Source organism: Ochotona curzoniae, unplaced genomic scaffold, assembly GCF_017591425.1.
Source record: "Ochotona curzoniae isolate NIBS_2020 unplaced genomic scaffold, NIBS_Ocur_1.0 contig_832, whole genome shotgun sequence".
NCBI classification, from domain to species: domain Eukaryota; kingdom Metazoa; phylum Chordata; class Mammalia; order Lagomorpha; family Ochotonidae; genus Ochotona; species Ochotona curzoniae.
In genome coordinates this window covers 1,935,431-1,963,333 of record NW_024466580.1, presented here as the reverse complement: position 1 = coordinate 1,963,333, position 27,903 = coordinate 1,935,431, and the positions used below count along the sequence as shown (strand labels likewise).

The 27,903-nt window shown below is 39.8% G+C and overlaps 1 protein-coding gene across 5 annotated transcripts in view; it reads right to left on the bottom strand.

Annotated features, from left to right (window-relative positions):
- Positions 1–27,903, bottom strand: part of OPCML (opioid binding protein/cell adhesion molecule like) — a 1,160,546-nt gene that overhangs the window by 99,281 nt on the left and 1,033,362 nt on the right. For all 5 annotated transcript variants that reach the window (XM_040992656.1, XM_040992654.1, XM_040992655.1 and 2 more), the window contains one exon: positions 18,547–18,672. In XM_040992656.1, the coding sequence (XP_040848590.1) occupies positions 18,547–18,672 (126 nt within the window). The remainder of the gene's footprint in view (positions 1–18,546; positions 18,673–27,903) is intronic.

Below are 27,903 nucleotides of genomic sequence, written 5' to 3'. Positions count from 1 at the left end.
CTCAGCAGTTGAAGGCATCTGGAAAGTGGCCCAAATGCATGGTAGTTTTGCTTTTTGTCTCTCTGCCTTTAAATCGAATATTTTTTTTTTTTTTTGGAATTGGTGCATTATTTGTATATACATATGAAAATTTACTCATTTATTCTAATTCATCTCTAGGATACTCATGAAACAATACAATGTAATTCCTGTATAAAAGTCGTTGCATTGTTCAAGGAATAATGAAAAAAAATGTATCCATGTTTAAATGCATACAAATTTTAAATAAAAATTTTTGATTTGAGATGGGCATGTAACCTAGATGTAGAGATATGGATGACTGGAGGCCAAGGACTAGTGCCTGCTGCTGCTTTCCCATGTAGACTCTCAGGGAGCTGGATTGGAAATTGTGTAGTCACAACTCGAACTAGCACTCATACGGGATGCTGACTTTGCAGGGGAGACTTAACATGCTATGCCACAACAGCAGAACCATAATTTAATCTTCCCACAGAGCTTTCAAAGCCATATGGTTTCAGTCCTGTGGGAACCTCAATCATTTCTTGATCCAGTGCCCAATACTGAGATGGTTTGAGAGAGGTAAATGTCATATTCATATAATGTTTTACTATTTTTATATTGTCATAATTATTCTTTTCATGAATTAATTTCATCTTTCAGCAACCTGATTTATCAATTAAATGAATGATGACAGATCAGAAGATAGCTTATAAGTATGGCCTGCGGTTTCAGATGTCCACGGAGGGTCTCAGACCATCTTTCAGGATAAGCTGTGAAGTATTGTGTAGATGTCCTATTGGGATCACTTTCAAGATGTAGGCTAAGATTGAGCATACACATAAATATTCTTTTCTCCATGGGCATGCTCAAATTGGTTCCTTGTAATGCAGAATTATTCTTGTAGTTGGATCAGCCACAACTGGACTCATTTTCATTAAATTTGCAATAACTTCACATTTTATGCTGTGGTAAACACTAACCTGCTTTTATATTTTGAACAGCACCAGTTTATCTCTCCTTCTGAGTTTTTCCTGTCATTTTTTTTTCCACTGCCTGTAATATCTCCCTTCTCTGCGCTATCCATTTTCTTCCTTTTTTTTATTGTTATTAACATTGTATTATGTGATACAGTTTTATAGGCACTGGGGATTCCCCCCACCCCTCCCATACCCCTCCCCCCATGGTGGATTCCTCCGCCTTGATGCATAGCCACAGTTCAAGTTCAGTTGAGATTCCTTCATTGCAAGCATATACCTAGCATAAAGTCCAGCGTCTTATTGTCCAGATAAGTTCAGTGGCCTCTTGGGGAGACCTTCTCTGGTATGAAGGTAGAGCTAACAGAGTAAAGATCCGGTCAGTCAAAAGCCCCAACAAAACCTCAGTATCAATATACAACATTATGGAATTAATTGACATAGTATTGAGTAAACAATATGTTAAAAATAATGCAAGTTCCATTCTTCAAAACATCTGGGTTGAGACAGTATCAATGACAGGTTCAAAAAATAACAAACAACCAAACAAAAATTACAGGTTAAATCAAGGCAAACATGTGGTATCTAACCTTTTGGGATTCGCTCATTTCCCTTAGCATTATAGTTTCCAGTTGGGCCCATTTAGCCACAAAGAACTGCATTTTGTTTTTTTTAATAGCTGAGTAGTATTTCATGGAGTAGATGAACCAAAGCTTTCTTATCCAATCTTCTGCTGATGGGCATTTCGGTTGCTTCCATGTTTTTGCAATTACTGATTGTGCTGCTATGAACATAGGGATGCATGTTGGTTTGTCGTAAAACAGGTGTTTTGGATATATTCCTAGGAGTGCTATTGCTGGGTCATATGGTATGCAGATTTTGAGTTGTTTGAGTGCATTCATTTATTTGAAAGGCAGTTCCATAGTGTGTGTGTGTGTGAGAGAGAGAGAGAGAGAGAGACAGAGAGAGAGAGAGAGAAAGATTCCACTGCAAGTACACTCCCCAAATAATATGTGAAGACTGAAAGAGATTAAATGAAGATGACATGTCATTGAAGCTTAAGGATGGTTTGGATGCTAACCACTACAGTGACAGTAGCTATTTATTGTTTTATTAGATTGATATTCATTGTCACAGTGCGCAAAACGCCAGAAAGCCAAAGGGGCCAGCGGATGGGGAAGATTCAAAGCAGCCAGAATTCCAACCAGTAGTCGGCAAGGCAGAGAAAAAGGGTAGGCGGGTACATGAAAACAGGTGGCTGAATTGGCAGGTACCAACAGGTAAATGGCATGCTTCAGCATATGTTGCTGTCCACTGTCCTTTTTGTGAGTTCCTTCTGGGTTCTGGATGGTCTGAGTTAGTAGAAGATGGTCGGTAGTATAATTTCTCTGAGAGGTGGCATCGGAGCTCTCCAGGTATCTTATTCTTAAGGCAGAGCCAGAAGTACTGGGATAGCAAGAGCTTTTTAAACCAATAGTCAAAGTGTTGCAGAAAAATTGCCTCTGCTTTCATGGGATTTTTGTAGACAACACCTACTGAAAAGACAGTTGAGAATTGTTGTAAGTCACAGTTGGGTCTGCAGTCAGGAGGGTCTGAGAAAGGTGATGGGTAGCAGAGTGTGTGAGAAACGGATTTGGGATGCAGAATTGTAGAGAAAGATGGAGCTCCACACATCTCACCACCTGAGGGCCCAGGGAAACCTGGAGAAGGCCTGTTTATTGATTAGAGCTCAGGCAGCGTCCTTACTGCCCACGAGGGATCCCAGCCCTTTCACTGCAGATGTAATTACTGCGTTGGGGGCAAATAAGCATGAGAGGAGGAGGCCCAGGAGAGGTCCAAGATAAAAGTATTTATGAACCACAATGGTGTGAAGTACCTGGTGAGATAAGCAGTGCTGGAGGAGGGGAGAAGAAAGAGAACTGGGGGAGCAGAGGTTGGGAGATTCTGATTACATCAGTTACTTTATTAAGTAATTCTCTCAGGAAGAAAAATCATCCAGGATTATCATTAAAACCAAATTATTTTCAGTACCCCTAGGGGCTCCTCTCACCAATGAGAGCTTCTGGAGTGGGAAAGTGTTGACACTGTAAGAAAATAGGAAAGCGAAGGTGGAGAGACAAAAATAAAAAAAGAGTCAGAAAGGACTCCACTGATTGCCTCCTTTGATTAATGAGGCTTCACACTTCTCAGGCTACCAGGAGGGAGCTGGAAGGGTCAGAGTTGCTGTGCGACACTGCATATATTCTGCAGGAGAGCTATTTCTTTTACCTCTTCATTCCACTCTGGTTCTTGTTAATGTGTGGGTCAACCAGAGTTTCCAACTATGAAACCCAGTTTCAAAGTGACAATCAACTATTTTTGCTTAGTGAAATAAGTTCCCTTTGATCCTGACTTCCTTCAGCCTAGACTCCCTTTTAGAGCCTGGAACATTTTTAAGACTAGAGTCCGCTCCAATTAAGATCCTACGAGTAACCTTCTGTTTCTTTCTGTCCTCCCCTCCTCTGTATCTCAGGTAAAGAGAGGCATCTAATCATGTGTGATCACTATGTTGAAATCAGATATGGTGACACTTGCCACCCCTCCTTACTAGAGCTACCTCTTAACTTTGGGTATGTGGAATTAAGACTCAGCATAGTAAGAAGGTCAGGAAGCAGGTACACCTTGGAAGAAGCCAGAACAAAAGGGGCTGCAAATCTGTTGAGGCTCAACACTCTGGTGTGCCTTTGGAGAATGCATTGTGTAAAATCTAGAGTCATTTGCCCAAATGTCAAAATCAAAATGCAAGTGTGGAAGCAACCGCTTCAACTGCTATATATCCTTCTATAAGTCTAAGAAGTTTTCCGGTCAAGCCAAAGTTTCTCACTGGAGTTGCTTGTGAACTGAAGGACAGCCTCCAGACTACATACAAGTAAGGGAAACCTGAAAATTTCATGAAAAATAAAATCAAGTTTATTTCAATGCAAAAAAAATGAAATTCATGGGTATTTGTTTTCATGATATGCATCTTCCATGAACTTTTTGAAGACCTCTTTAAAATGATTAAAATATGATATAAATAAAAGCCCAATAATGAATCCATCTGACATCCAATGGGAAGATTAGGCATGGTGGCAGAGGAAATGAGAAATGAGAAATAGGACTCCATGGTCCTATAGATCCCAGATATATATATATACATTTAACTACCTTGCGGAAACAGCTTCCCTATATACATCAATGTTCATCTTTGCCACACATATAGTGCATTGAGAGAGAGAATCTAAACTTTCCTCAACTTTCTTTTTCTCTGGCATGTGATAAGATCTATGTGTGATGGTACCTGATCACCTGTGAAATGCATTCATTGCAGTAAGTGCTAGAACATCACACACATGCATACCCCGTGTACCTCCCCTGCTTTCAAATGACCTTGGAGGTATAGGGAAGGGAGAGAGACCACCTGCTATCCAAGTAGCACACATTTTCAAAATGTTGATACATCAGTGAATCAATTAAGTGTTGTTTTAGCCTCTGTTCATACTCCAAAGAAAATGTGGCCGTGTAGACTTTTAGTTTTTATTTCTTAAATATTATGACTAGTGGAAAAACTAAGCCTGGGAATATAGACTGGGTTAAAATTATGACTGCAAATATTGTTCAACAGAGGGAAGGATGGGGGGTATGGGAGAAAGCCAGAGGAGCAAGAATTATGGTTATCATTTTGGAGCTGCCTATGAAAGGTACAGAATCCATTCTTTTTATTAATAAATATAAAATAAGGAAAGAAAAAATATAAGCTAGTTATTTTTTGTAAGTTGCCTAAAGTAGTAATAGCTCAACCAGAATGGAAACTTGGTTGGAGACACTAAATGTTGTCAGCTCAGTGCCTCGCTCATGGTAGGTCGGCTGATACGCAATTAGCAAGTGGCCAGCATGCCAGTGCGATGGTTCACTGGCTAAATCCTAACCTTGCATGCACTGGAATCCCATATGGGCACCGGTTTCCAGTCCTGGCTGGTTTGCTTTCTATTCAGCTCCCTGCTTGTGGCCTAGAACAGCAGGGGAAGATGACCCAAAGCCTTGGCATCTTATATCCTCTTAGGAGTCCCAGAAGAAGCACCTGGCTCCTGGATTCAGATTGGCTAGATTCTGGCCATTACAACCACTTGGGGACTAAACCAGTGATTGAAAGACCTTTCTCTCTGTCTCTTCTTCTCTCTGTAAATCTTCCCTTACAACAACAACAACAACAAAAATCAGAAGTTGATGCTTTTTAGATTACAAAATACAGAAACATACATAAAAAAAAATTTAATGATTGTGGCCAGCACTACTACTAAGAAATGAGCATCTGCTTGTACTGTATTGGTAATGATAGATTGGCTTTGACTGTTCTACAATCCAGAGTCAGAGTTTCTGGGTCCATCTCAGCCTGAGTTTAGCTGATTTAGATCTGAGATTCCCTCAGCAACCTACTGAGAGCTCCTAAATCAAGTCACAGATATCTTTCCCAACCAGGACGGAGACAGTAGTCTAGCAAAGCTAATGATCCAAAGAGGTCTTTTCCATGTATGAATGGGGTCTGTTTTGAGCTTGATCATCTCCATGCAGCCCATGTGGTGATGTTATGTTTTCCTATCCCAACGCACTTTAAATTTAAAGCAAGGCTGTGTTCTACTTGCATACATTGTATACTATTCCGTACACTGCATGGTGGATTTAATCGGAGCTACTCTGGCTGTCTGTGAAAGAAAATCCATTGAAAATAGTCTAAGTAGGTAAAGGTGATTTATAGAAATTTTACTCCAGGGATGGGCTAGTTTCTAGGGGAAAAAAAAATCAAAACAGTGAAAAGGGAGCATCTGGGATAGTAGGTGCACAAAACTGACCTAAAGGTCTTTAAATCTACAATCAAAGGTGCACTTCCAGAAGCAAAGGAGGAAGCCAACCTTCATGAGCTTCCTTCATACTATGGCCAGATAAAGGAGCTCAGTATCTAAATTAAAGTGCATTATCTCTGGAGGCGGCTGCAGTATGTGAGTGTGGAACCAGGCTGCTTATTATTTGCTATTGAAGCCCACGATTTTTGTACAGCAGCAAGAGTCACTGTGGACCCACTGCTGAGGCCAATTAGATCTACAGTACTTGTAAAGCCGGTCTCAATTTTAACAGGATCCGACTGATTTCAATAGCATAATTTGATATAGCAATTGCATAGAGAAGGCTTTATAAGAGGCGGCAGGCAGCATTGGATGCCTTTCCAATTCCAGCTTTACTTTTTAGTTAGCCAGGCTTTTACTTGCTATGATACATGGCAATATCCATTCTTACTTTGTAATCTGAAAAGCATCAAATTCCAATCACCTCTCCTCCATAAAAGAAATGTATTGTTACTAATTCTTTTCTGGTTGTTAGGTAAGGAAATGTAGACTGAGGTTTAGCCAGCTTCTAGATTTGCATACCAAATGATCAGAAATGATACGTTCCTAGTAAAACTCCAACACATGACGGTCTTCTTGCCAAGCTCTTTCACTTGAATCTATTCTTTTTTTTTTAATTTTCTAGAGCTTTGAGAATAAAGACCAAACTGTGCGAGCTCTGCAGGGTCTAGGCTCCTTTCTGAATGCCTCAACTCAGGGCATTGTCTCCCTTGCTTGCTGTACATTCAAATACAGTTTTCTCCTTTATTGGAGAGCCAGTTCAGTCTCATTTCAGGACATGTGGACACCCTAATGCTTGCTGAAAGTTTTCTAGCCAGTTCAGTCTCAGCAGTGTGTGTGTGTGTGCATGTGTAACTTCCTGTACTACTTGACTTCTGCTTATCTTCAGATATCATCTGAAACATCTCTGTCTCAGGAAAATTTGGCCTAGACTGAGTCACACTATCCTTGAGTCCATCCTGACCAGAGACATCATATTTTGAGAATACATGCTGTGTATGTGCCGATTGTTGACTCGTTCTGTAGACCATAGACTCCTTGATGGTATGGAGCATGCCTAACTTGCATACCATCATTGTGATAGGAAAATAAAATCTACATTAAAATCCACATTAATAGATGAAAGCATAAGATATAAAGATAGGGAATATGACAGATGGTCGGAAACATTTTCATCCCTAATTTCATATTTGAGTGAGTTGGACTTATTGGTATGATGCATGTGGATATCCATTTTCACATTTATTTTCTAAAATGCTCATTGCAAAAGAAAGGTATCACTTCAACATGAAGGTAATTTCTAGCCACCCCTTTTCTGACATGCATGATTTCTCAACTCAGTGTGGGAAGGGTAAAGCATGGCCATATAAAAAGTACCACATGCTTCGATACACCATGATCATCAGAAACCGAGTTATTTCACATGGAGCCTTGCAATGGAAGTCCTAGATAGCATCTAACTAGTGAGGACTTTGTCTCTGTTACAGGGTGGCAAGAGGGCCATTATCTGTGAATTGTCAACCAATGCATCCCATGCCATTCAAGGTTAGGTGTCCTCTCTACAGTCTGGGGTCAGGATCATCAGATGACAATGACCGTAGCCATCTGCCAGGAAGGCTGGCTCTGCCCTCCCCCAAACTCACACAGAACCTCAGCCTTCCAAGCAAGAGACTCTCAGAAATTTACGACTCAATCAACTTACCCAAAAGGAACATAAATGGGATTAGTTTTAATATTGTTAAGTTGCAGAAATACAGGCATATGTGCATGCCAAAGCGAAAATGTACGCAAGCAAAGGGGGAAAACATATGGGTACCCATATGGTGAAAAGCGCATTGCTAGACCTTCACACACTTCTCATCTGAAACAAGAACCAAAGTTAGTGAACATAAATTTACTTTGCAAAAATGTGAGAGGAACAGCTTGTTTGCCCATAACTGATCCACTGAGCAAGATATGTATAACCTTGATTTCTCATCTCAGACACCTCTTTCTCACACTTCAGGGATTAATTAGGCTCCAAACATGACTTCATATAAGAAACAAAGACCCAGGCTGCGCTGGAGAAAGACAAAGAAGTGGTGGCAATACCGGATAATGCAGCAGGTCAACCAATAGGCAGTTTGTATTAGTGGCAGGAACTTACTGGAATGGCTTGGAAGAGAAATGAGGCTGGAAGTTCTCAGCGGGTTTATTTTAATTGACGCAGAGGAACATCAGGGACCCATACCAGACAATGGCATGGATATGGTTTTGATTTGGAGGCTGTGCTTTGATTTGAATAACACTGAGTGGAGGACTCAAAGTGCTTAGACACAGGATAGTATTTGTTGAGTCAGGAAAGGGAATGTAAGAGCATTGGTGACAGTGAGAGCCAAGATCACCATTGGGTGCCCAAGATAACAAGAATAATTTGAAATGCACACACACACATTTCCCATTGTACATGTTTCAATCTTAGGTCACGAGAGCCGTCTTTGTAAGTACAAGGAGATCCAGACTTGGCAATCACGAACTAGTTTCCTTTCATAGCTCTGCCACTTCACGTAGCTGTGAATCATTCCTCCTTACTTAACCCTGCCGTCAGCTTCCTCATCTGAGTAACAGACAGAATATTCTTCCTCTGACTATTTTAGAGAGCTGCTAGCCTGCTTAGATGATTCATGTGAAAATATTTAATAAGCAAATTCCTGTAGCAGCACACAAAGGAATAGGAAATCAGTGGAATACTAAAGATTCATTTGATCGATGATACTTATTTTGAAATTGTTGTATTTCCAATCAATGTTAATTCATATATATACATATATAATTATATATGATAAATATAATTATATACTTAATTCATATATATATGAATATGCTAAGGTGCTTACATGGTTTTTAGTTTTTCAATGTACTCATTTTTATATATTTTTGTTGAGTTCTATGACATTTCGTCACCCAAAATGATTAACAAAACTACCTGAGCAATCAAGATATTCTGCTGCTTAAAGAGCACAAATATTTACTAAACCACATCTCCCATGCCTGCCTTTCTGCTTTCTCTTTCAGCCCTCTCCTTTTCCTGCACTGTATAGCTATATAATTTTGCCGTTTGAATGTTACAAACACAGAATCATGCAGTATTTAGCCTTTGAAGATGGGCTCTTTTGATTTAGCACAAGGCTCCTCTGGTTCTCTCCAAGTATAAAGTGTGTTGATAGTTCCCTTTTTTGTTATCATTAGGTAGTACCCCATGGAGTGCCACAATTTGTTTAGCCACTCATATAATGAAAGAGAACACGACAGTTCAATTACAGTAGGCAAAATTATTCCACAGTTCCTAATTTTTAGGTGAACTCCATTAAATAACCAAACAACTAAACCAAAACACTGCCTCACTAAACAAATGAACAGGAATGACTAGGGATCAGAGTCAAAGACAAAGGAAGTATACTAGCATATGTTTCCAAAAGGAGATGCAGACTCCTACATAACACCAATGAGGTGTCCAGCACTACATGTTCAGCAATGGAATGGTTAACTAGACAGAGAACCAGCAAAGAAAGAACAGATGGAGTCTATATCATGAAACCAATGGGCCTAACCTATGTCTGTGGAGCTTTTCACTCCAAAGTTATGAGTATACTGTTGTTCATCTGTTCATGGAACTTACTCTAGAACAGACCACATGCTAGACCATAAAGCCAGCCTCAGGAAAATGAAAAAATGGTTAAAATCCTGACATGTGTCTTTTCTGACCACCAGGAAATCAATCATCAGGCTGGAAAGCTATCAATAATCAAATTCCAGAAAATATGCTAACACAGGAATGAATAATCCATTATGGGAAACACCAAAAGGCAAATAAAAATGTTTCTGGAAATGAAGCAAGAGAATAGAACACTATAGCAAAACATACAGGATGCAGAAACAGCAGTGTTTGAAGCAGGGAACTTCATAGCAACTAGTTCCTACACCAAGAAATCAGAAAAGCATCAAAAAAAAAAATCTTATCAATGCATCCCAAAGACCTATAAAAACAACAACCCAAACCAGAAGTTAGCAGGAAGAAATAAATGATTAAAATTATCAAAGAAATTAAGGTAACTGAAACAAAATCATTAAATAAGATCAGCGAATTGAAGAGGTGTCTTTTTTTTTTTTAAATTCACTATTGGTCTAACCTACCAAAAACTGATAAAGCAAATCCAATTCAGTAACATCTGAGATGAAAAGGGAACTGTGGGCCCGGATGTGTGGCCTAGCGGCTAAAGGCCTCATCTTGAACATGCTGGGATCCGTTTCTAATCCCGCCAGCTCCGCTTCCCATCCAGCTCCCTGCTTGCGGCCTGGGAAAGCAGTTGTGGACAGCCCAAAACCTTGGGTTGCTGTACCCATGTGGGAGGCCTGGAGGAAATTCCTGGCTCCTGGCTTCAGATTGGCGCAGCAATAGCTGTTGTGGTCACTTAGAGAGTGGATTATCGGAGGGAATATCTTCCTCTCTGTCTCTCTTCATCTCTGTACATCTGACTGTCCAATAAAAATAAAATAAATCTTGAAGAAAAAAGAAAAAGGAACTGTAACAATGAATTCCACAGATACAAAAAGAATAATCAGGAATTGCTATAAACAACCTTATGCTAACAAACGAAAAAATCTACAAGGAATGGAAACATGAAAGTGTATCAAATTAGGCATGATGACACAGAAAACCTGGAAAGACTAAGTTGGAGATGGTCAGTGGTTGAGACCCTCCCAACAAAGAAAACCCGGAGCTCATTGATGGGATCCACCAAACATTTAACAAGAAATATTTTCAGTATGTAGTACAAGTAAAAGAGAAGGATTTCTGCCAAACTTGTTCTGTGAGGCCAGCATCACCTGGATTCTAGAACTAGAAGATGAGAAAACAGAGAGAACTACAGACAAATACTTCTGATAAATATAGATGCAAAAATCTTCAACGAAATACTAGCGAAGCAAATTTAATATCGTATCAGAAAGCTTGTTCACTTGGACATAGTGATATTTATTCCCGGTATGCAAAGATGGTTCAAACTATGCTAATGAAATATGATATATCACATTAATACAGAAAAGAATAAAGCCAATTGCATATCTTAGAAGATGCAGAGGTGTTTAATAAAACACGGCATCCTCTTATGATATATTAAAAAATATTTAATTAAACATTTCAACACAATCAAGGCAACATATGAAAAACCCATGTCAAGCATCTTATTGAACAGGGAAAGGGTGGAGGCATTTCAATTAAGATCTGAAGGCAGTTAAAGATGGAGGAAGCCAGGCTATCCCTGTTTGCTCATGACGTGCAACTCTATATATAAGAACCAGAGACTCTACTAAGAGCAAACAGGAAATCAGAGGTTTTGTAAAAGTTCAAAATATAAAATCAATACACTTAAATCCAATAGCTTTTGTATACAGAAACAGTCTGAAAAACAACTTGTGAGATCATTTCCATTCGCAATGGCAACAAAAAAATTCAAATATCTTGGAATAGACTTAACCAGGTATGTGAGAAATCTCTGCAATGAAGACTACAAAATCTTGAGGAAATACACAAAGTTACCAAAACATGGGACAATTTGCTGTATTCAAGAATTGTCACAATTAATATCACCAAAATTCATATGAAAACACAAGACTATGCAAATAGTGAGAACAAATGTAAACAACAAAAATACAAACCCCAGAGACATCGCAACACCAGATTCAAGGCATACTAAAGGATAGTTCTAACCAGAATAGCTTTATAGAGGCACAGACAGACAAAACAGAAACCCAGAGATGAACCTGCACATCTAGAACCCACACCGAAAATGTTTAACAAGTGAGCTGAGATCAGTGAGGGGAGACAGGATTACCTCCTCAACAAATGACGCTGGGAAAATTGGATCAACATTGCAAAAGTATGAAACAAGACCCCTACCTTGTACCTTATATTAAAAAAATTAATTCTAAACAGATCAAGGATCTGAATCTGACCTGATACCAACAAATCAGCAGAGGTAAACATTGTGCTCTGCAAAACATAGGCTTAGTAGAAGACTTAACAGAAAAGATCCCAGGGTCACAGACAATTAAAACAAAAGTAAACAAAGTGGATTCTATCAAGCTAAGAAGTGTATGATTTATACCCTAAGTGACTGATGAGGATTGACCTCCAGGCTCTACAAAGACTTCAAGAAAATCAGCCATAACAGAATGAGTGGTCCAGTTAAGAAATGCAGGAAGGACATGAACAGAAATTTTCAAAGAACAGAATTTCTGAAAACCAAAGGACATATGAAAAAAATGCTCAGGTTCAACGGCCGTAAGGAAAATGCAAGTCGAAACCACTGGGGTGCCTCGCCTCACCTCACTTCAGCTAGAACGGCTTTCACACAGAAGTCAGAAAAGAAATTCCCACAAGGTTGTTGGGGCAAAAGGGGCCCTCACCCACTGTTGGCAGAAAGGTGAAATAGCGCAACCATTACCATCCTCAGATCTCAGATATCTGAAAAGAGATCTGCCTTATGATCAAGCCATTCTACTCCTGGACATTTTTCTAACTAAAATGAAATCAGCATATGAGAAAATTATCTGTACCCTCATGTTTCTAACTGTCAATTTCACAATAAGTAAGAATTAAACCAGATTCTTATCACCTGATGAACAGCTAAAGAAAATGTGACATATATGCACTACATAATACTACTTGGTCTTTAAAAAGAGCAATCTTTTTGCAACTAATTGGATGCGATTGGAAACCACATGCATAGTGAGCTAAGCCAGTCTGCAAACATCCAAATATTATGTTTTGCTTGATCTGTGATAGCTAACACAAAGAAGACTAATGTAGTCCACATGAGTGAGATGTGATTATTGTGTTCAACCTTTGTCTATAATCCTGAGGAATAATAAATCTTTTTATTTTCTACTCGCTATAGGTTTATATCTTTATTTACTGGAGTGCTAAGACTGTGACTTCAAAGTGAAATGAAAATATTAGCAGAAAAAAATGATGAGGATGAAGAAGGGTTCCTGTAGAAAGAAGACATGTGAGATGCTAAGATGGGAAGCACCGCTGTCCTCCAAAATCTGAATCCTGGCAAAAAAAAATGGCATTTATTCACTTACTCAAGCTAAAAAAATTTAACTTTAACCTCTTCCGCACTTTTTAAAGGACCTGCTTTGTTTGCTTTCTAAGAGAAAATGGCACCTAAATAAATACATAAAAGAAAAAAATTAAAAGAATGTTAGATTGTTATATGATCTGATTCTGGTTAAAAGTTATTGTACATGGTTCAAATGGTCATGTGTCTATTTATAATTTTTGCTTATAGCTATTGTTTGCATTCTCACTGAAGTCTTTACAGTTCACTTATTCAACTTTTTATTTGGTGGAGAATTAAGCATTTATACTATAACATGAATTTAAAATATGTCATCTTAAATACTTAGAAAGAGAGAGATAAGGGGGAAGGAAGGTTGTAGTGATAGAATAGAAAAAGGAAAGAGTGAGTATCTTCTTAGAATTGCATCTACAAATCAAGTTGAATCTGTTGGAAACCAATTAAACAAATTTTAAATAAACAAATAAGCAAACAAGGCAGTCAGCTGGTTCAGAATTTAGCCAAAATTTCAACTGTGCATGTATAAGTTGTTGATGTTCATGCTATGATGAGCTCACTTGATCATAATGGGACCGACACCTGCAGCCACGTGTAAGATACTGTTTTCTTCACCTGCAGTGTAATACAGGTGATGACGGCTCGTGAAACTTTCTTCTCAGACATTTCTAGTGTGAAAAATAAAGCTGTTGTAGGCACACTCATGTAGCAGTGCCTTCCTAGTCTGAACACAGCAGACAGAATGAAGTAGCCAGGTCAGAACCATGAATCAGGATTTTGCTGGTAGTCTCAGCTGCTCTTGTGCATGGACTCGGTCTCCCAGTTGTCTCTTATTGCCCACACAGCTATTATCAATGCAGTTTGTCAGATTTGGGAAAGCTATCATTAGCTCTTCCTTTGGATTCATCCAATTGGTTACATGAATTTTTAATCAATAAAAACTGAGAGATAAACAGAAGCAACACATCTGCTACAAGGCAGGCACATGACTTGAGGAAGAATTGATTACTTATAGCCTTATTGGAGGGAAGAAAGGAACGAGAGAGGCACTATAAGCAGCAGACCTGAGAATGAAAACATTATTTAAGAGCTATGTGCCTAGTTATCCTGGTCCCCAAAGGCTAAGATGCAAACAACTGACATGTATAATGCAACTGTTACATTGTAAAGATAAGGCTAACTGATATTCACTAGACTCAAGGAGACAGGAAAGAACATAATACATTTTTTAAATGTTTCCATTAAAAATGACTTAAGTCAAGGCATAAAGAAGTCAGCTCCGGTTACTTGGAAAATTCACTTGTGTGAAATAACTCATTCATTTGCTCCCTGCGGTATTACTGTGCAGGAGGAGATTGTACCAGCGACTCACTCACAGGTGAATGGCTGTCATCTCAAAATCTCCACGGAGGGGAGACAAAAAAGAAGACTTTATTATTTCCCCTAAACATCTGGCCTTTCCAAATATGTCATGAATAATGAGGCCAGCTGTGTAAGGTGTTACAGTGGATTATTACTTTGGCCCAGGGAGAGGAAAAAGACAGTATCTCTGGACACAATAGCAGGTGCAGTCCCATTCCACCTCTCCCGGTTCAGCACCTTCAGGTTCATGTGCTTCCTCTGCCTCGCAGGGTTCTCACCACTGATGTTCCTGGGATGCCTCCTGTCCTTTGAGAGCAGAACAGAAAATGATTCACAAGAGCATCCCACCAACCAATGCAACTTATCTGTCTATTTGAGGACCTGCTGATGCTTTCCCGCCCAAAGATCTATGAGGCAGCATCCCGTGCTCCCATCACCATCGTAGTTCCTGACCCATTAGTTACTCAGTCTAGACATCTTTGTGTATGAAGACTGCTGTGCAGATGCGAAAATCTCTAGCAAGCCCATATCTATCTGCTATTGGAAACAATTAGGAATGGTCTTCAACAATCAAATATAAGAAGAAACACATTGTCCAATGTGCAAGAATTTGCATGGTAACTATAAAACTCCACATGATATGAACGTATCCACAGAGGACTTCTTGAAGATGCTGACTACACCTCATGGTGAGTTTGTAAACCTTCAGTTTCCATGAAGGGCAACAGCAGATGTCCTCCAGGAATATTGCAAAGAAGCCCGTGGTGCCCAGAGAGTCTCCGGCTGCATCCTTAACCTGGAAATGAGAACATCCTGCACAGAGGTGTTTGCATCCATATCTGTAAGCATGGCAACTTTTGGCTCACCTCTTCCCCACTTTTTAAAGGACCTGCTTTGTTTGCTTTCTAGGAGGAAATGGGTCTTAAAGGCAAAATTATTTCAAAGATGCTCCCAGGAAAGAGACAGCAAGGGGCGTCATTTACACCCTAGACTTCTCTGGATAGTATTCTGCAGACCAGCACTAACTATTGACCAATGCACTTGAGTGCAACCTAAGTGGATAATTTTTTTCCATAATTTCAAGTAGAGATGACATTCTTGATTTGAAGCTGTGTTTTTCCTTTCTTACATTGATCTGACGTTTACATTTTGGGAATCTCTCATAGTTGCTAGTCCAACCTGTTAGCAGCATCATTCTCTAGGATGATAGTAGATTTACCAATTCGTCTGCTTTTACCTCTCTCTATCTACCATGTCTAGGGATTGGTAGCATAAAGTCACACTGTTACTTTAAATCATAAGTACCATTACCGTTCTTAATCTTTAGTAATCTGCTCATTAAAATATACTTTTCTAAATCAAAGCTTATTTATTCATTCCTGTGATAGAGAAGCCTAAATTTAAGCCATATATTTGAGATTCTATATTAGCATTTCGGAAGCGCAGCTGTCCAGTGAGCCAAATCCTACCATGTAATCCTATTGGAATTTCAAAGGAAATGTCATTGCAACCTTTATTTCTTACTCTTCCATGCTGAACTAACCAGCAGATTTTTTTTTTTTTTTGCAAAAATGCTGTTTGATCTCACGTTTTATTGAATGCTCCTCTAAGCCTTTAAAACAACTCCCTAACTTCAAGTTAAATGGAGGAAATGTCTAAAAATAAACACCGGTAGCCACCTGCAGATGCAAAATTTCAACTGGCAAACCCTCTAGGTTCTAAAGCTTTTCAAATCTGGGAAACAATGCTGTGAGTTTAAATGTCATTGAGGGAGAGGAAGAAGTGGGAAGAAAAGACAGCAAAGTGAAGTACAGGGCTAGGAGGGAAACAGGAAACTTTCAAGTGGACACAGCTTGTGGGATTTAAAGAGCATCAAGGAAAGGAGAGGGATCATTTACTTCCAGAATTTCCTGGGCCTTTCTTGAGGTTGAATTGTAACTATTGCTTTACATAAAAGGTTGAGGATATGAATGTATCTCCCCATTTTGGAAGGGAACTCTAATTTCTTCAAAACACCCAAAGCCAAAACCTGTTTCTAAAATATCCTCATGCTTAGAGAACTGTATATTAAGAATCAATAGGTGCATTCTTGGGTTTCAAGCATTTATAAAGACATCTAACTTTACCAAATATGTAGAAAATTGCTCTGATGGCTGGAAATAGTTTATTATGAAGTAATTCCAACATTGTCCATGATTTCTGACAAAATTCCCATGGGGACCATGTCTGGGTACTTACCCAATTTCTGTGTTTATATGAAAGGTGAGCTGTGTGAGGAATCTATGTACATTTTAATCTTGTTAATATTACTGTATGTTACTGACACTGTCATTTTCAGTATCTGAGGTCTCTATACAGACAATGTTAAGATGATGTATTAACATATTTATTAGTATAGTAGCTTTGTTAGTATATTTATCAGTATAGTAGGGGCAGGCATACATGTTCTCAGTTGATTCGGAGGTAGACTGTCAAAGCCAAGGCCCTCTCCTAGTCACAAACTCAGCCTCTTGGTGCTATTGAGATAACTAATGCTCCAAATTAGGGAACCATGCGAAGGCCACCACTACCTACATCTCTCCACATTTACACTTTTAATCTTACAGCGATATAATTTATATACTATAAAATCCACTGATTCCTGGTGTAGGATCTAATTTAATGATGAACACCCCTAGAGTTATTGCTTCACCCATGACATAGAATGCTTGGATCATTCCCAAACATTTGTGTGTGTATGTGTGTGTGTCTGTTGCTGTCACTCTTCCATAAATCCCTCGCCAGGGTTGTCACTGACTTAATTCAGTTCCAAGAGGTTAGTTTTATGTGTTCTAGAATTCCATGTAAATGTCAATTATACAGTAAGCATGTTTTTACACATCTGACTTATTTTCCTCAGAGATTTATACATATTTTGTATGTATCAAGGACTGACTCTTGTTATTACTGAGTTGCATTACATGGTTTGAATGTGTCGCACTGTATCTCTTTGCTTCTTGTTAAGCCGTGTGGGTTGTTCCTCATTTGAAGTCATTATGAATAAAATTACTTAGATAAATGCATTACAATGTACATTGATGGATATATGACTTAATTTCTCTCAAGTGAAGACGCAGGAATGATACTGTGAGCCAAAATATCAAGTATCTTTTGAACTTCATAACAAAATGTTCAATTGTTTTCCATTGTGCATAAGTCATTTTACGTACCTAGAGTTGATGCATAGGAATTTCAGTTGCTCTACACCCTTGCCAACACTTGGAACTGCATGTTTAACTTGAGTCCTTTTGGAAATTGTGCATTGTCATCACGTTGTGGTTTAACTTTCATTATGATGATAAAGATATGCAGCATCATTTCACATGCTGATTTCATGTTTATATCTTCTCAGGAATTGTCTATCTACATTCTTGGTTTAGAAGAACTGCGAAAGAACTCTTCATCTTTACTAAAGTGCCAGGTAGGTGCACAGAAACGTTTCTTCCACATTTCATATTTTAGCTTTCTGATGTCCAAGGAAGCACATATTTCTTGTATAGGGTTCTAGCAACAGCATACATAAAACACTGGGCTTTAAGGCCACATCTTGAAGTTAATGATGGCACAAACTGTAATTCCAAAGCGATATGCTTCAGTGTCTTTTTGATGTTGTTCACTTAGAACTGGGGAAGGGGGGACTATATCTGACATTTTAATGCAAATTGCAGAGCACCCAGCACAGGCACATTCCATTTCTATCATCCTTATTCTATTACGAATGAGCAACTTATGTAAAGGTAGAACAGGCATGATCTTGGATCCAGGTCCTGAGACATACTGCGGCATGAAACAAAGATCCTACATCCTGGTACTCCACTTGGAGAGAGAACTATTAAACAACTGAATACTTCCATCTTCACTTTGAGAAACTAGTGCCTTTGCTGAAAGTTATTCTTGTGCATGTCTGTCTTTTATGATGTGCAAAATGAAAACTTTCTGAAGTTAAATGAAGGATTGAGAAAAGAGTTCATTACATGTCTCCTTTATGTATACTCTGTAAATGAAATATTAGGCGTTTGATGTGAATGAACCAACACAGTATTGGATTCTCATTGCTAAAGTTGTGTTGTGCACACGATCCAAATCTTTTACATATTAACGTTGACAAACTGCTACGAGTAACTACTTTACCCTTAACTGACAGGTGTCTCCATGTCACAGTTGGCTCTGGTCGACCAATTGCAAGACACAACAGAGTCACACTGCTTCCCTCGTTCACGGTGATGTCAGAGGAGATATTCATGATCTGGGGAGGAACTGTAAGAAAAGAGAAGGGGTAAAAAACATGTAAGTATTATCCTTTGCATTGAAAAGGCAGTCACTAGAGCACAAGTATTTGTAGGGTATGTTTTTATAATCAAGAGTGCTTTCAGCAATAAATTGCAATTTGTTTCCCTTGCCAAGGAGATAGCTCTTGACAGTATTTGCAGAAGCTCTGTTTGATATCCCATTGTAGCAGGAGGTGTGTTAGAGAGGGTAGAAGAGAAACAGAAGAAAGGCATTCCCACACACTGACAAGAAGGTGAAAGCAGAGTAAGATACCCAGGCCTCCAGGTATTCCTGCCTGTGTGCATGCTCGGTGCTGCTCGGTGCTGCTGGTGAGCACTGGGCTGTGCACCATGGCTGATCCCAGGCTCAGTGGGCTGTACACAGAGCCGGATGCAGTTGCTGCTTCTGTGCCTTTCCCAGTACCTCACGTGGATGCTGGCCACCACTTCATGAGAATCTCAGACTCCTTCAAGGCTTTCGACTGCACAGATGGATCCGACTTGCAATTCATTTCTTTCTTGTTGCTTAAACAGAAAATTCCTACTTCTGCCTTAAAACATATCACTTGTAACTCAGTAAAAATTTCTGACTCCCTGCATCATGTTTCGTTGCTTTTTCCCCAAGCCCAATAAACAACTGACTTTCCTGTTACTATTACAGCCATAAGTTGTACTATGAAATATATTTTTAAAATCATTAACTTATTTTAACTGTAGAGTGACAAAGAGGGGAAGGAAAAAGAGGAGTTTTCCACCCACCTACCTATACACTCCCCAAATGGCTGCAAGGGCTGGGGCTGGTCCAGGCCAAAGCCAACACACAAGAATTACATGCAGACCTCTTGTGTAGTTAGCAGGGGTCCTGACACATGAGGTAACTTCTATTGCCTATCCAAGTACACCAAAAGGAACCCCAATCAGGAAAGAAGGAGTCAGGATGATTGATTACATTCATAACAGTGAGGTAGCTGGGTTTTATATATATGTGGTATATCAATTTTCAATTGTCCGAGCACTCTGAGAAAACACTATTTAGCCCCATATTTATAGCAGAAAAATCCATAATAGAGAAGACTTAAAACAATATAGCTACTCATTAACAAATGCTTGGATTAAGAAATAATAATACACCCACTCCATGGAATAATACACAGCCATTAAAAATAATGACATTCTATCCTTTATAACAAAATGGTCTCAGCCATGTTCAGTGAAATGCCAATCTCCAAATGACAAATTCATATGTTCTCCATGATATAAACTAACCTTCATAAAAAATACAAATCAAGATAATATTTAAGTGAACAAGTAGATACATATATTCTCACAGATGAACTGTATAATGGAGACAGTTATAATAGAGACCAGAAAGTAAAGATTCATTGCAGGAAGCATATCCACTTCTCAATAAAAGGAGAACTCCATGTGAAAAAAAAATTAATTATACCTTGACAAGATGATACTAAATTCTCTAACTTTGTCTATACCTACAATGTCACGATGCACTCAAATAATGGAATGCTGACCTGTAACTGTGAATAAAGAACTATACTACTGTAATAATAGGGGGGGAGCAGAATGGTGGGATGGGAAAAAGAGAAGGGAGAAAAGGAAAGGAAACAGGAGAATCCCTATACCTACAAAACTGAATCATGGAAAATAATAAAAATAATTGAAACATAACAACGACCAAATTGGTACTCCAATATAAGATGCTTATGTTGAACGTGTGGGCTTGGGCAACTCTACCACAATATCCTTCCATGAAATGTGGTTTTGAAATGTATTATATCCTAAGCACTGACTAAGACTGAATCTTCTTAGCGCCAGGATCTTGCACAAAGTAAACACTGTTACTTCTCTGAGCCTTGATTTGAAAAATGCAAACGGCACTATTAGCTTAACTTATCATAGTGTTTATTAATCATTCAGCTGAGTTCTCGGTAACTACTTGCTACTGAGATGGTGGTGATGATGATGATGATGGAGGTAACCATGCTGACCATAGCCACAGTAACAACTTTCACAAGTAACTGCTTTCCTCTCTCGGACCAGGGTCATGTCTATTTCTCTCGAGGATTTCGAAGCTGCACTAACCCCTGGTCTTACTGTCTATTTTATTTCAATTCCAGGCCTTGATTCTGAACTCTTCTCAAAGCTGTATATCAGAGAAATTCCTAGATTCCTTCTCAATTCTTACTCCTAATTGCTTTTATTCTAGTTGATCTTCTCATCAATTTCCACACACAGAAACAATATGAGCTAAACCTTCCACCCATTGTCTTCATCTTGGGTCTTTCCGTATATATCCTACGTGGACCCAAAGTGACCTTTCATCTAATTATCTAATCAAACGACTCCTTTCTTCACTCATTTATCTTGCATAGCCTACCAGGTTTAAGAGACAATCACTTCTATATCCTATCGCCCTCTAAATCTGCAAACCCATTGGCAAGTATCATCTTTCAGTTCCTACTAATAAAACTTGTTGCATATGCTGGTCCTTTCTCTCTGTGGAAGCTTTCAAAAATATAATAGCACAAGTAATTGAGCTCTTCTTTGTCATGTCTTGATTCTACACATGAAAAGTCAGGACTCAACTTTGAAAGGATGCTCCAAAATTCCCACTTTTTTTTTTTGCACTTTTCCTAAGTGTCTCCCAAGATCATGGAAGCAGACCCTACCATCCTTTCTGATACATTTTGTCCACAGCTGCCACAGAGAATAGATTAAGCCTACCAAACAGCAGTTGAATTTCATGCCCATATCGCCACTGAGTGAGGAACTCCTGGAGAAACATGAGGTCACATACATTTTGATTTTCTTGGAGGCAGCAAAAGGCATAATTAATTCCTCATTTACAAAACAGCCAAGAACAGATCAAGTGGATATCTAGCGATGAAAAAGGCAAAGCTTTCTGTGTAAGATTTCAGCCATCTAAACCCTTTTTGTCAGTTTTCTTTTCAATGCTCCAAATAGAAGGAAGGCCAGGAAAGGAAGCTTGCGCTCCCGGGGATTTATTTGCATGGTCAGCTAAATTATGAATTATTAGTTACCGAGCAGGTAGCACACTAGTTGATTTTGAAACATCTTGTATCAGTGACAAAAAAACGGAATGATGGCTGGTGCTTAAATCAGACAATTCTGCAGCCTGGAGTTTAGGCTGCCAAAACTTCACAGGCAGGTTGCTAAAGGATTAGCCGTCAGTAACTGGAGCACACTGCAGCTCTTCAGGGAATCCACATTAGCAAATAAATAAAAATTGCCTACCTTATAAATCTGCCATCTTTCAGATTATTTCTGCATTAAGATTTGGCCTGAAATTTCAGTGTACATATTTTACTCAAATACACCCTGGGAAAAAAGTGTACATTCTAATGACACTGCATTTCTCAGGAGAAAACTGCTTTACCTCTTTTTCAGTATTTTCCAGCTTGTTAAAAAATAGTTCTGGGCTTGGAAATGTCAATACCTTTTTTCCCCGCTTCTATAAAGCAACAAGTTTAGTGTAACTTCGAAAATAGTCTCAAATAATGTGTGCTTGCACTAGAAGTATTGGGCCCTCTGAAGTTTTCTTTCTCTGGACCCCAGAGACTCTGCTGGTGCCTTCCACACAGCAGAAGGAAGCAGAGGCAGGTTTGTGAAGGAGGATTTAGTGCACTACAGCTGTGATCCCTTAGGAAGAAAACAGCAGCACAGTCCCCAGGCTCAGAGCTGTTATTTCCATGCATATTAGAATGTATCTGATACTCTGAGGGCCACTGGATGAAGAGATATTGGTAGAAGTGCCACTGATGCTTCTTATAACTTCTGCATCCCCCTGTTGCTTTGTCAGTGTGAGCCATTAGGAAGTTCTTCCTGGAGTACAGGTCACCACAAATAGGCAGACATTCCACCAGGCCTCAAGTAGTGCCTCAGCATCCTCTGCAGCTCCATGGTGCTCTCTGCTGTTTTTTCAAAGGAGGGATGATCCAATCCATTCCAAAGGCATGAGCAGTCAAAGAGAATCAAGTTCAGAGAAGGATACTGGAGGCCACAGAGTCTTTTGGGTCTTAATCATGATCTCCTTAGAAACCAACACTAATGTATACTTGTGCTTTAAAACTGTTGGCGCCTGTGCTATGTGCCCCTTTCAGACAAAAGCACAGATAATGAAATGTTCTTAATATTAAAAATGAAGACACTGAGGCATAACTGGAGTTCAGTAGGATATGTCACCACGTGTGGAGCATTTCCCACGTTTGACATTTGCTGTTTTCTCTCCCTGTAATGCTCATCACCCCAGTCTTGGCTTACATAATTTTTCATCTTGGTCTCAAGTTGAATGTCAACTCCTCAGAAAAATCATTGCTAATGACCGCAGGTGTGCCCTTCCCCATCTATAGCAAGTCCTCTTGCTATAACTTATCATCATCTTAAATGATGTCTCCATAATATTTACATAGTTTTGTGTCTTCACATTTACTGGTGGGACATTTTTAGAATCCTCTGACCTAATAAACTATACGCTTTATAAAACATTATGCTTTAAGTACTTAGAGCTGTATGATCAGCATATAATATGTGCTTAACAAAATTCACTGAGTCTACTCTGTTTTATTACACACATTATTTGTACTTGTGAGAGAAAAATGAGATAGAAAAGACATTTATTTAAAAAAATAAATCAGTATATTTACTTGACTGGCAAGGAGAGAGAGTGGACATGTACCCCCATCCACCCATTCAATCGTCAAATGCCTGCAATAGCCTGGGCCAGGTAGGGGCAGGAGCATAATGCAGGTCTTCCACATGAGTGGTATGGACCGAACCCTTATGTCCTGCAGCCACCCTCTCTGTTTCCAGGGTCAGCATTGTTGGTAAGCTGTTTTTAATGGCCAGAGTCTGAAAATGAACTCAAGGCATTCTGATGTGAGATGTGGATTTCTTAAGTGCTTGTCTACAATTGGCTCCTAGAAAAGACGTCTGTTTTTTGAAGTTGCAATATTTCCGTGTGCAAAGCTAACGTGTAAATTTTCATATTTTAGCCCTTCCTTGCTACACTTGACATGACATGGTGGAAACAATATTTGGGACACCACGTATCATAGCTTAAGCTCTGAAACACAATAGATTTGTTTGTCCTTGATTTTGAGCAACTTCTCCAATGACCACACTGAATCTTTGGCTTCTCAGCTGTAACATCAAAACAGCAAAAATAATTTTCTCCAAGTTGTTGTGAGAAGTAAATAGAAATATATACAGCATACTAGGTGGTGATGTGATCATGATGACAGTGATGTTGAGGAAGAGAGAACAGCTTGAAGAGGTGGTAGAATTTGGAGAACTCGCTAGAAGGAGGCTCAGTAGTTAAGTGGTGACAGCTTGGACAATTGCAGCATCAATAATGATAGGCAGAAAGGGCAATGTTTGGTAGACACTTAGGAGTAAAATGAACCAAATTTTCAAATTAACAGGGGATGTGTTGAATATTCAGGTTCTTCTCAAGCTCTTCTAAAGTTTTCTGTTTTCCCTACTCACTAATGACTTTTTTTGTGAGGTAGGGCATTTGTTCATTTCAACCATCCCAAGTTCCTCTCAGGACAAAATGTGAAACCTACTAGATGGTCTAGCAGCATGTGCTGCCTTTAATTGTCAGTGCAAAGGGATTTTTTCAGGAAGCCTAGCTGCTCAGGTTCCTGTGACGGCATCTTAGCAACTTGAGCTGTGAGGTCGCACGCCAATCTTGTGAGGCAGGACCAAATCCAGGTTGTTCACTTCTGTAGATGCTTATAGGTGAGCTCAGGCTCCCTCTATTGTCTGGTGTGATCTGGCTTTATCCAGTGCTAGAGAACAGACCTGCTCTTTTTGGTTCTATCTTGATGAGAAGAATGACAGGGAAAGAGAGCAAAGGACTGTCAATTACTGATACATGAACGCATGCCAGCAAGAGAGTGACATCACAGGCTACCCGAGCCGTGCTGAGTCCGTTTGTAATGGCAGTCTCCAGTGTCTGTTACGGAAGTTATTTATGGACTTCGGCGCAAATGTCCTATTTTTAATTTGAACAATTTAAGCAACTGTCCATGGTCAGAGAAATTACATGAAATCAAAGAGCCTCTCTCATATTCCACTCTTTCTGGGGCATGGAGGTGACTTCCCCCAGGAGTTTCCTTCTGCTGTCTTCTCCCACCCCAAGTTGGCATCCTTACTGAGGGTTACACACACACACACACACACACACACACACACACACACACACACACACACACAGACTTGAAACACAGCTTTAATTACATCACAGATTTTCACATTGGAAATAGACTGCAGGGAGCACTCTCTCTTCCCTTCTTGTTCAACAGATGAGGCCCTGTCCAGTATTGATCGGGAGGAGCTAGGGAAACGCTGAGGCCTGAGTCAACCCGAGTCCGATTCCCATCAGTTTTCTTAGACACTTGACACAGACCTCTGTCCTCTCGCTTTCCCATTGATGCCGCCACACCCAGCTCTCACTGACACAGCACAGACTCCTTCCCCTTCTTCACAGTGTGACCTTGGAGAAGTTGTTTAACTTCTTTAATCTGTTTCTCAAACTGCAAACCAGGTTGTAATCCTGAATATTCTCACAGGTTATTATCAGGAGTAAATGGTAAATGAATATAGAAGGGTTTTATCACAGTGCCTGGCACAGATTAAGTGCTCATATAATGGGCTCTTTATTCTCCACCTTTATCCTATGAGAATTATTTATTTATTTTTTCCTAGCAATTCTGATGTATTGAGAACTTGGTAAGTTTCAGGAGATATGAAACCAAGCATGTGCCACACTTTAATTACTTCATTCTCATGAAAACTCTGTGAGGCAGTTTGGTTACTTTGTATGTTAAGCATAAGGAAAGAGGCACAGGGGTTACAAAGGGTTCCTAAGATCACAGATAATAAAAGAGGAGAAGCTGAGACAAGGAGGACCCAGATTTCAATGACTATAGTGGCCTTGTCTCAGGCACTGCAAGGTCAAAGTTCATAGCAACCCAGGGGGCTTGGCTTGTGGCTTAGTTAGCTGCTCAGTTTGAAACCACTATGGAAGATAATGGGTAGACCCCGCAGGGTCTGTATTAGTGCCCTGCACATCTTGTGACCTGAAAATCAGGTCATCCCAAAGCACCTGCCAACAACATTGTCTGGTGTGTGTTAGGTCTCTGTGTCTTCATGTGGCCTTCACAGATGATCAGTGTGACTGAGTTCCTGTCCCTGTGGTTGCCAACTCCCGCTTTCAACTTCTATAAGTCCCAGGTGCCTCCCATATTTAGTCTCAGCCCTGTTGTCTTGTAGGCCACTTCTATCCAGAGCAGCTACGAGTGAAGGAAGCTGGCTAAGACCTATGACAGGTAAGTCCTTTCTAGTATTCATTGTTGCCAGACAGGCCCATCAACCGGGGCTTCTTGACATGTTCAGCTTTACACTGGTGCCTAGAATTTTTCACGGGGAATTGGCTTATCTCAAGAACCTCCTTTTACTTTTATTCCATCACTTTGCCTACTCCCCTATCTCCATGAAGATTTCAGCACAGCCTTTTCAAGCCACACCAACAAGAAGCTGTTGGATTCCAACTGAGAGTTCAAGACTTGTTCCATAATACAGTATGGTCACTGGTAACTTGGAAGGGTCAACTGGCTTCTGCCTTGCTGTGCACCACCCACAGAATCTACAGCACTTTTTTGAAGCCAAGCTTGGGCTGTGTAACCCACCCTGCTGTGCTCTGTCTACATGAGTAACTACCTCAGGGCCTTTTGGGGTGCCCCTTGGTAGCTAGCATCACCTTTGGGCCATCTCACAAAAGCTAGTACAAGTGCTCTCCTTGGTATATCACCCTGCCCCCTACCAAACATTCCCTTTTTTCTTCCCCCACCTGTTTGTGTTGTCATAAACAGATCACTGTACCTCACCCCTGCACTCAGCTGCAGACAGAATGTGCTTGGCTCTGAGACAGAAGGAAAGAGAAGAATTCCCTTGGAATGAACACATGCACTCTTCAACTCAGGAAAAATGGGTACTTTTCCATGTTCACAACCACAGTTGTTGCTGTGGGAAAAAAAGAGTCTGGCTCTGGACATGTTCTGCCCTTTTAGATGATGCATGAAAATGACAACTTTTTGTGTCATGAGGTAATCAAGCTTGTTTGAAAAGATGCTGCTTATGAATCCGTAAGATGGCCAAAATACATACATGTGAAACACCATATCATGGTACAGGGCCATAAAGTATTTCCAGAGAAAATAAAGCTACCTTCGGATTCTTAAGATTCCATTTGTCCCTAACTCAAGGGGTTTTAATTTTGTTCTCCCAGGCTAGGGAATAAATGTAGCTTTCACAGGAATACATTCTGCCTCTCCTCAAAGGTAGAGTGGTTATGCTTACTCCTGGCCAACTAGAACCCTGGGCACGCCCACTTCAGTTTTAAATTCACTGTCAGGGGTATCCAATCAAAGTAGGACTTGTAAAGAAGAAGGTGCTTGGGTTTCCCAGGGTGAAAAAGTCTGGCAGTAGCCCCCAGTTGAATTCCCATCTGAACCTCTCTCCAAATCTTTGAAACCTCCCTGGCTTCTAACAAACCTGAAGATTCTGGAACTAAGGACCACATCTGCATTTACCTATGCGGAGCAAAGGGGAGGGTGCCTACGACTGAATACCACTGATAAAAACATGATAACTGAGTCTCATTACAGCCAAAGACAAGTCTCATATTTTAGCATTTTTATTAAAGCTTTTTAAATTACTGAGTGTCTGGTATATTCAATACCGGCCTAAGTGATTTATATTAGTCTATCCCCAGTTACTCCATCTAATAAATAACCCAGCAATCTCCTAACCCATAAATATCCACGGTCCCAGCAAAATGCAATTAAAGCATCTTTAAATAAAAAAAAAAAACTTCACAGCAGTCTACCCCACGATGTCCTCACCCTCTACTGAGGAGTGGTCCCATCTCCTTGATCAGGATCTATGCATCAGGACCTGACATTTTTGTTCCCTTGAAAAGCAACGCACACGGATCCCAATGATGCAGAGGTTTTCTGAACATAGGAGATGTTATTCTCGCCAACAAATTAGCCAAAAGCGTTGTGCAAAGGCTTTTCTAAAGGTAGCACTAGCTAAATATTTTAAACACACAAAGTATGGAGGCAGCCAACTAAAAGGTTATGGGAGGCTCCAGTGTCACTGGCCAAGAGACCATTTTAGT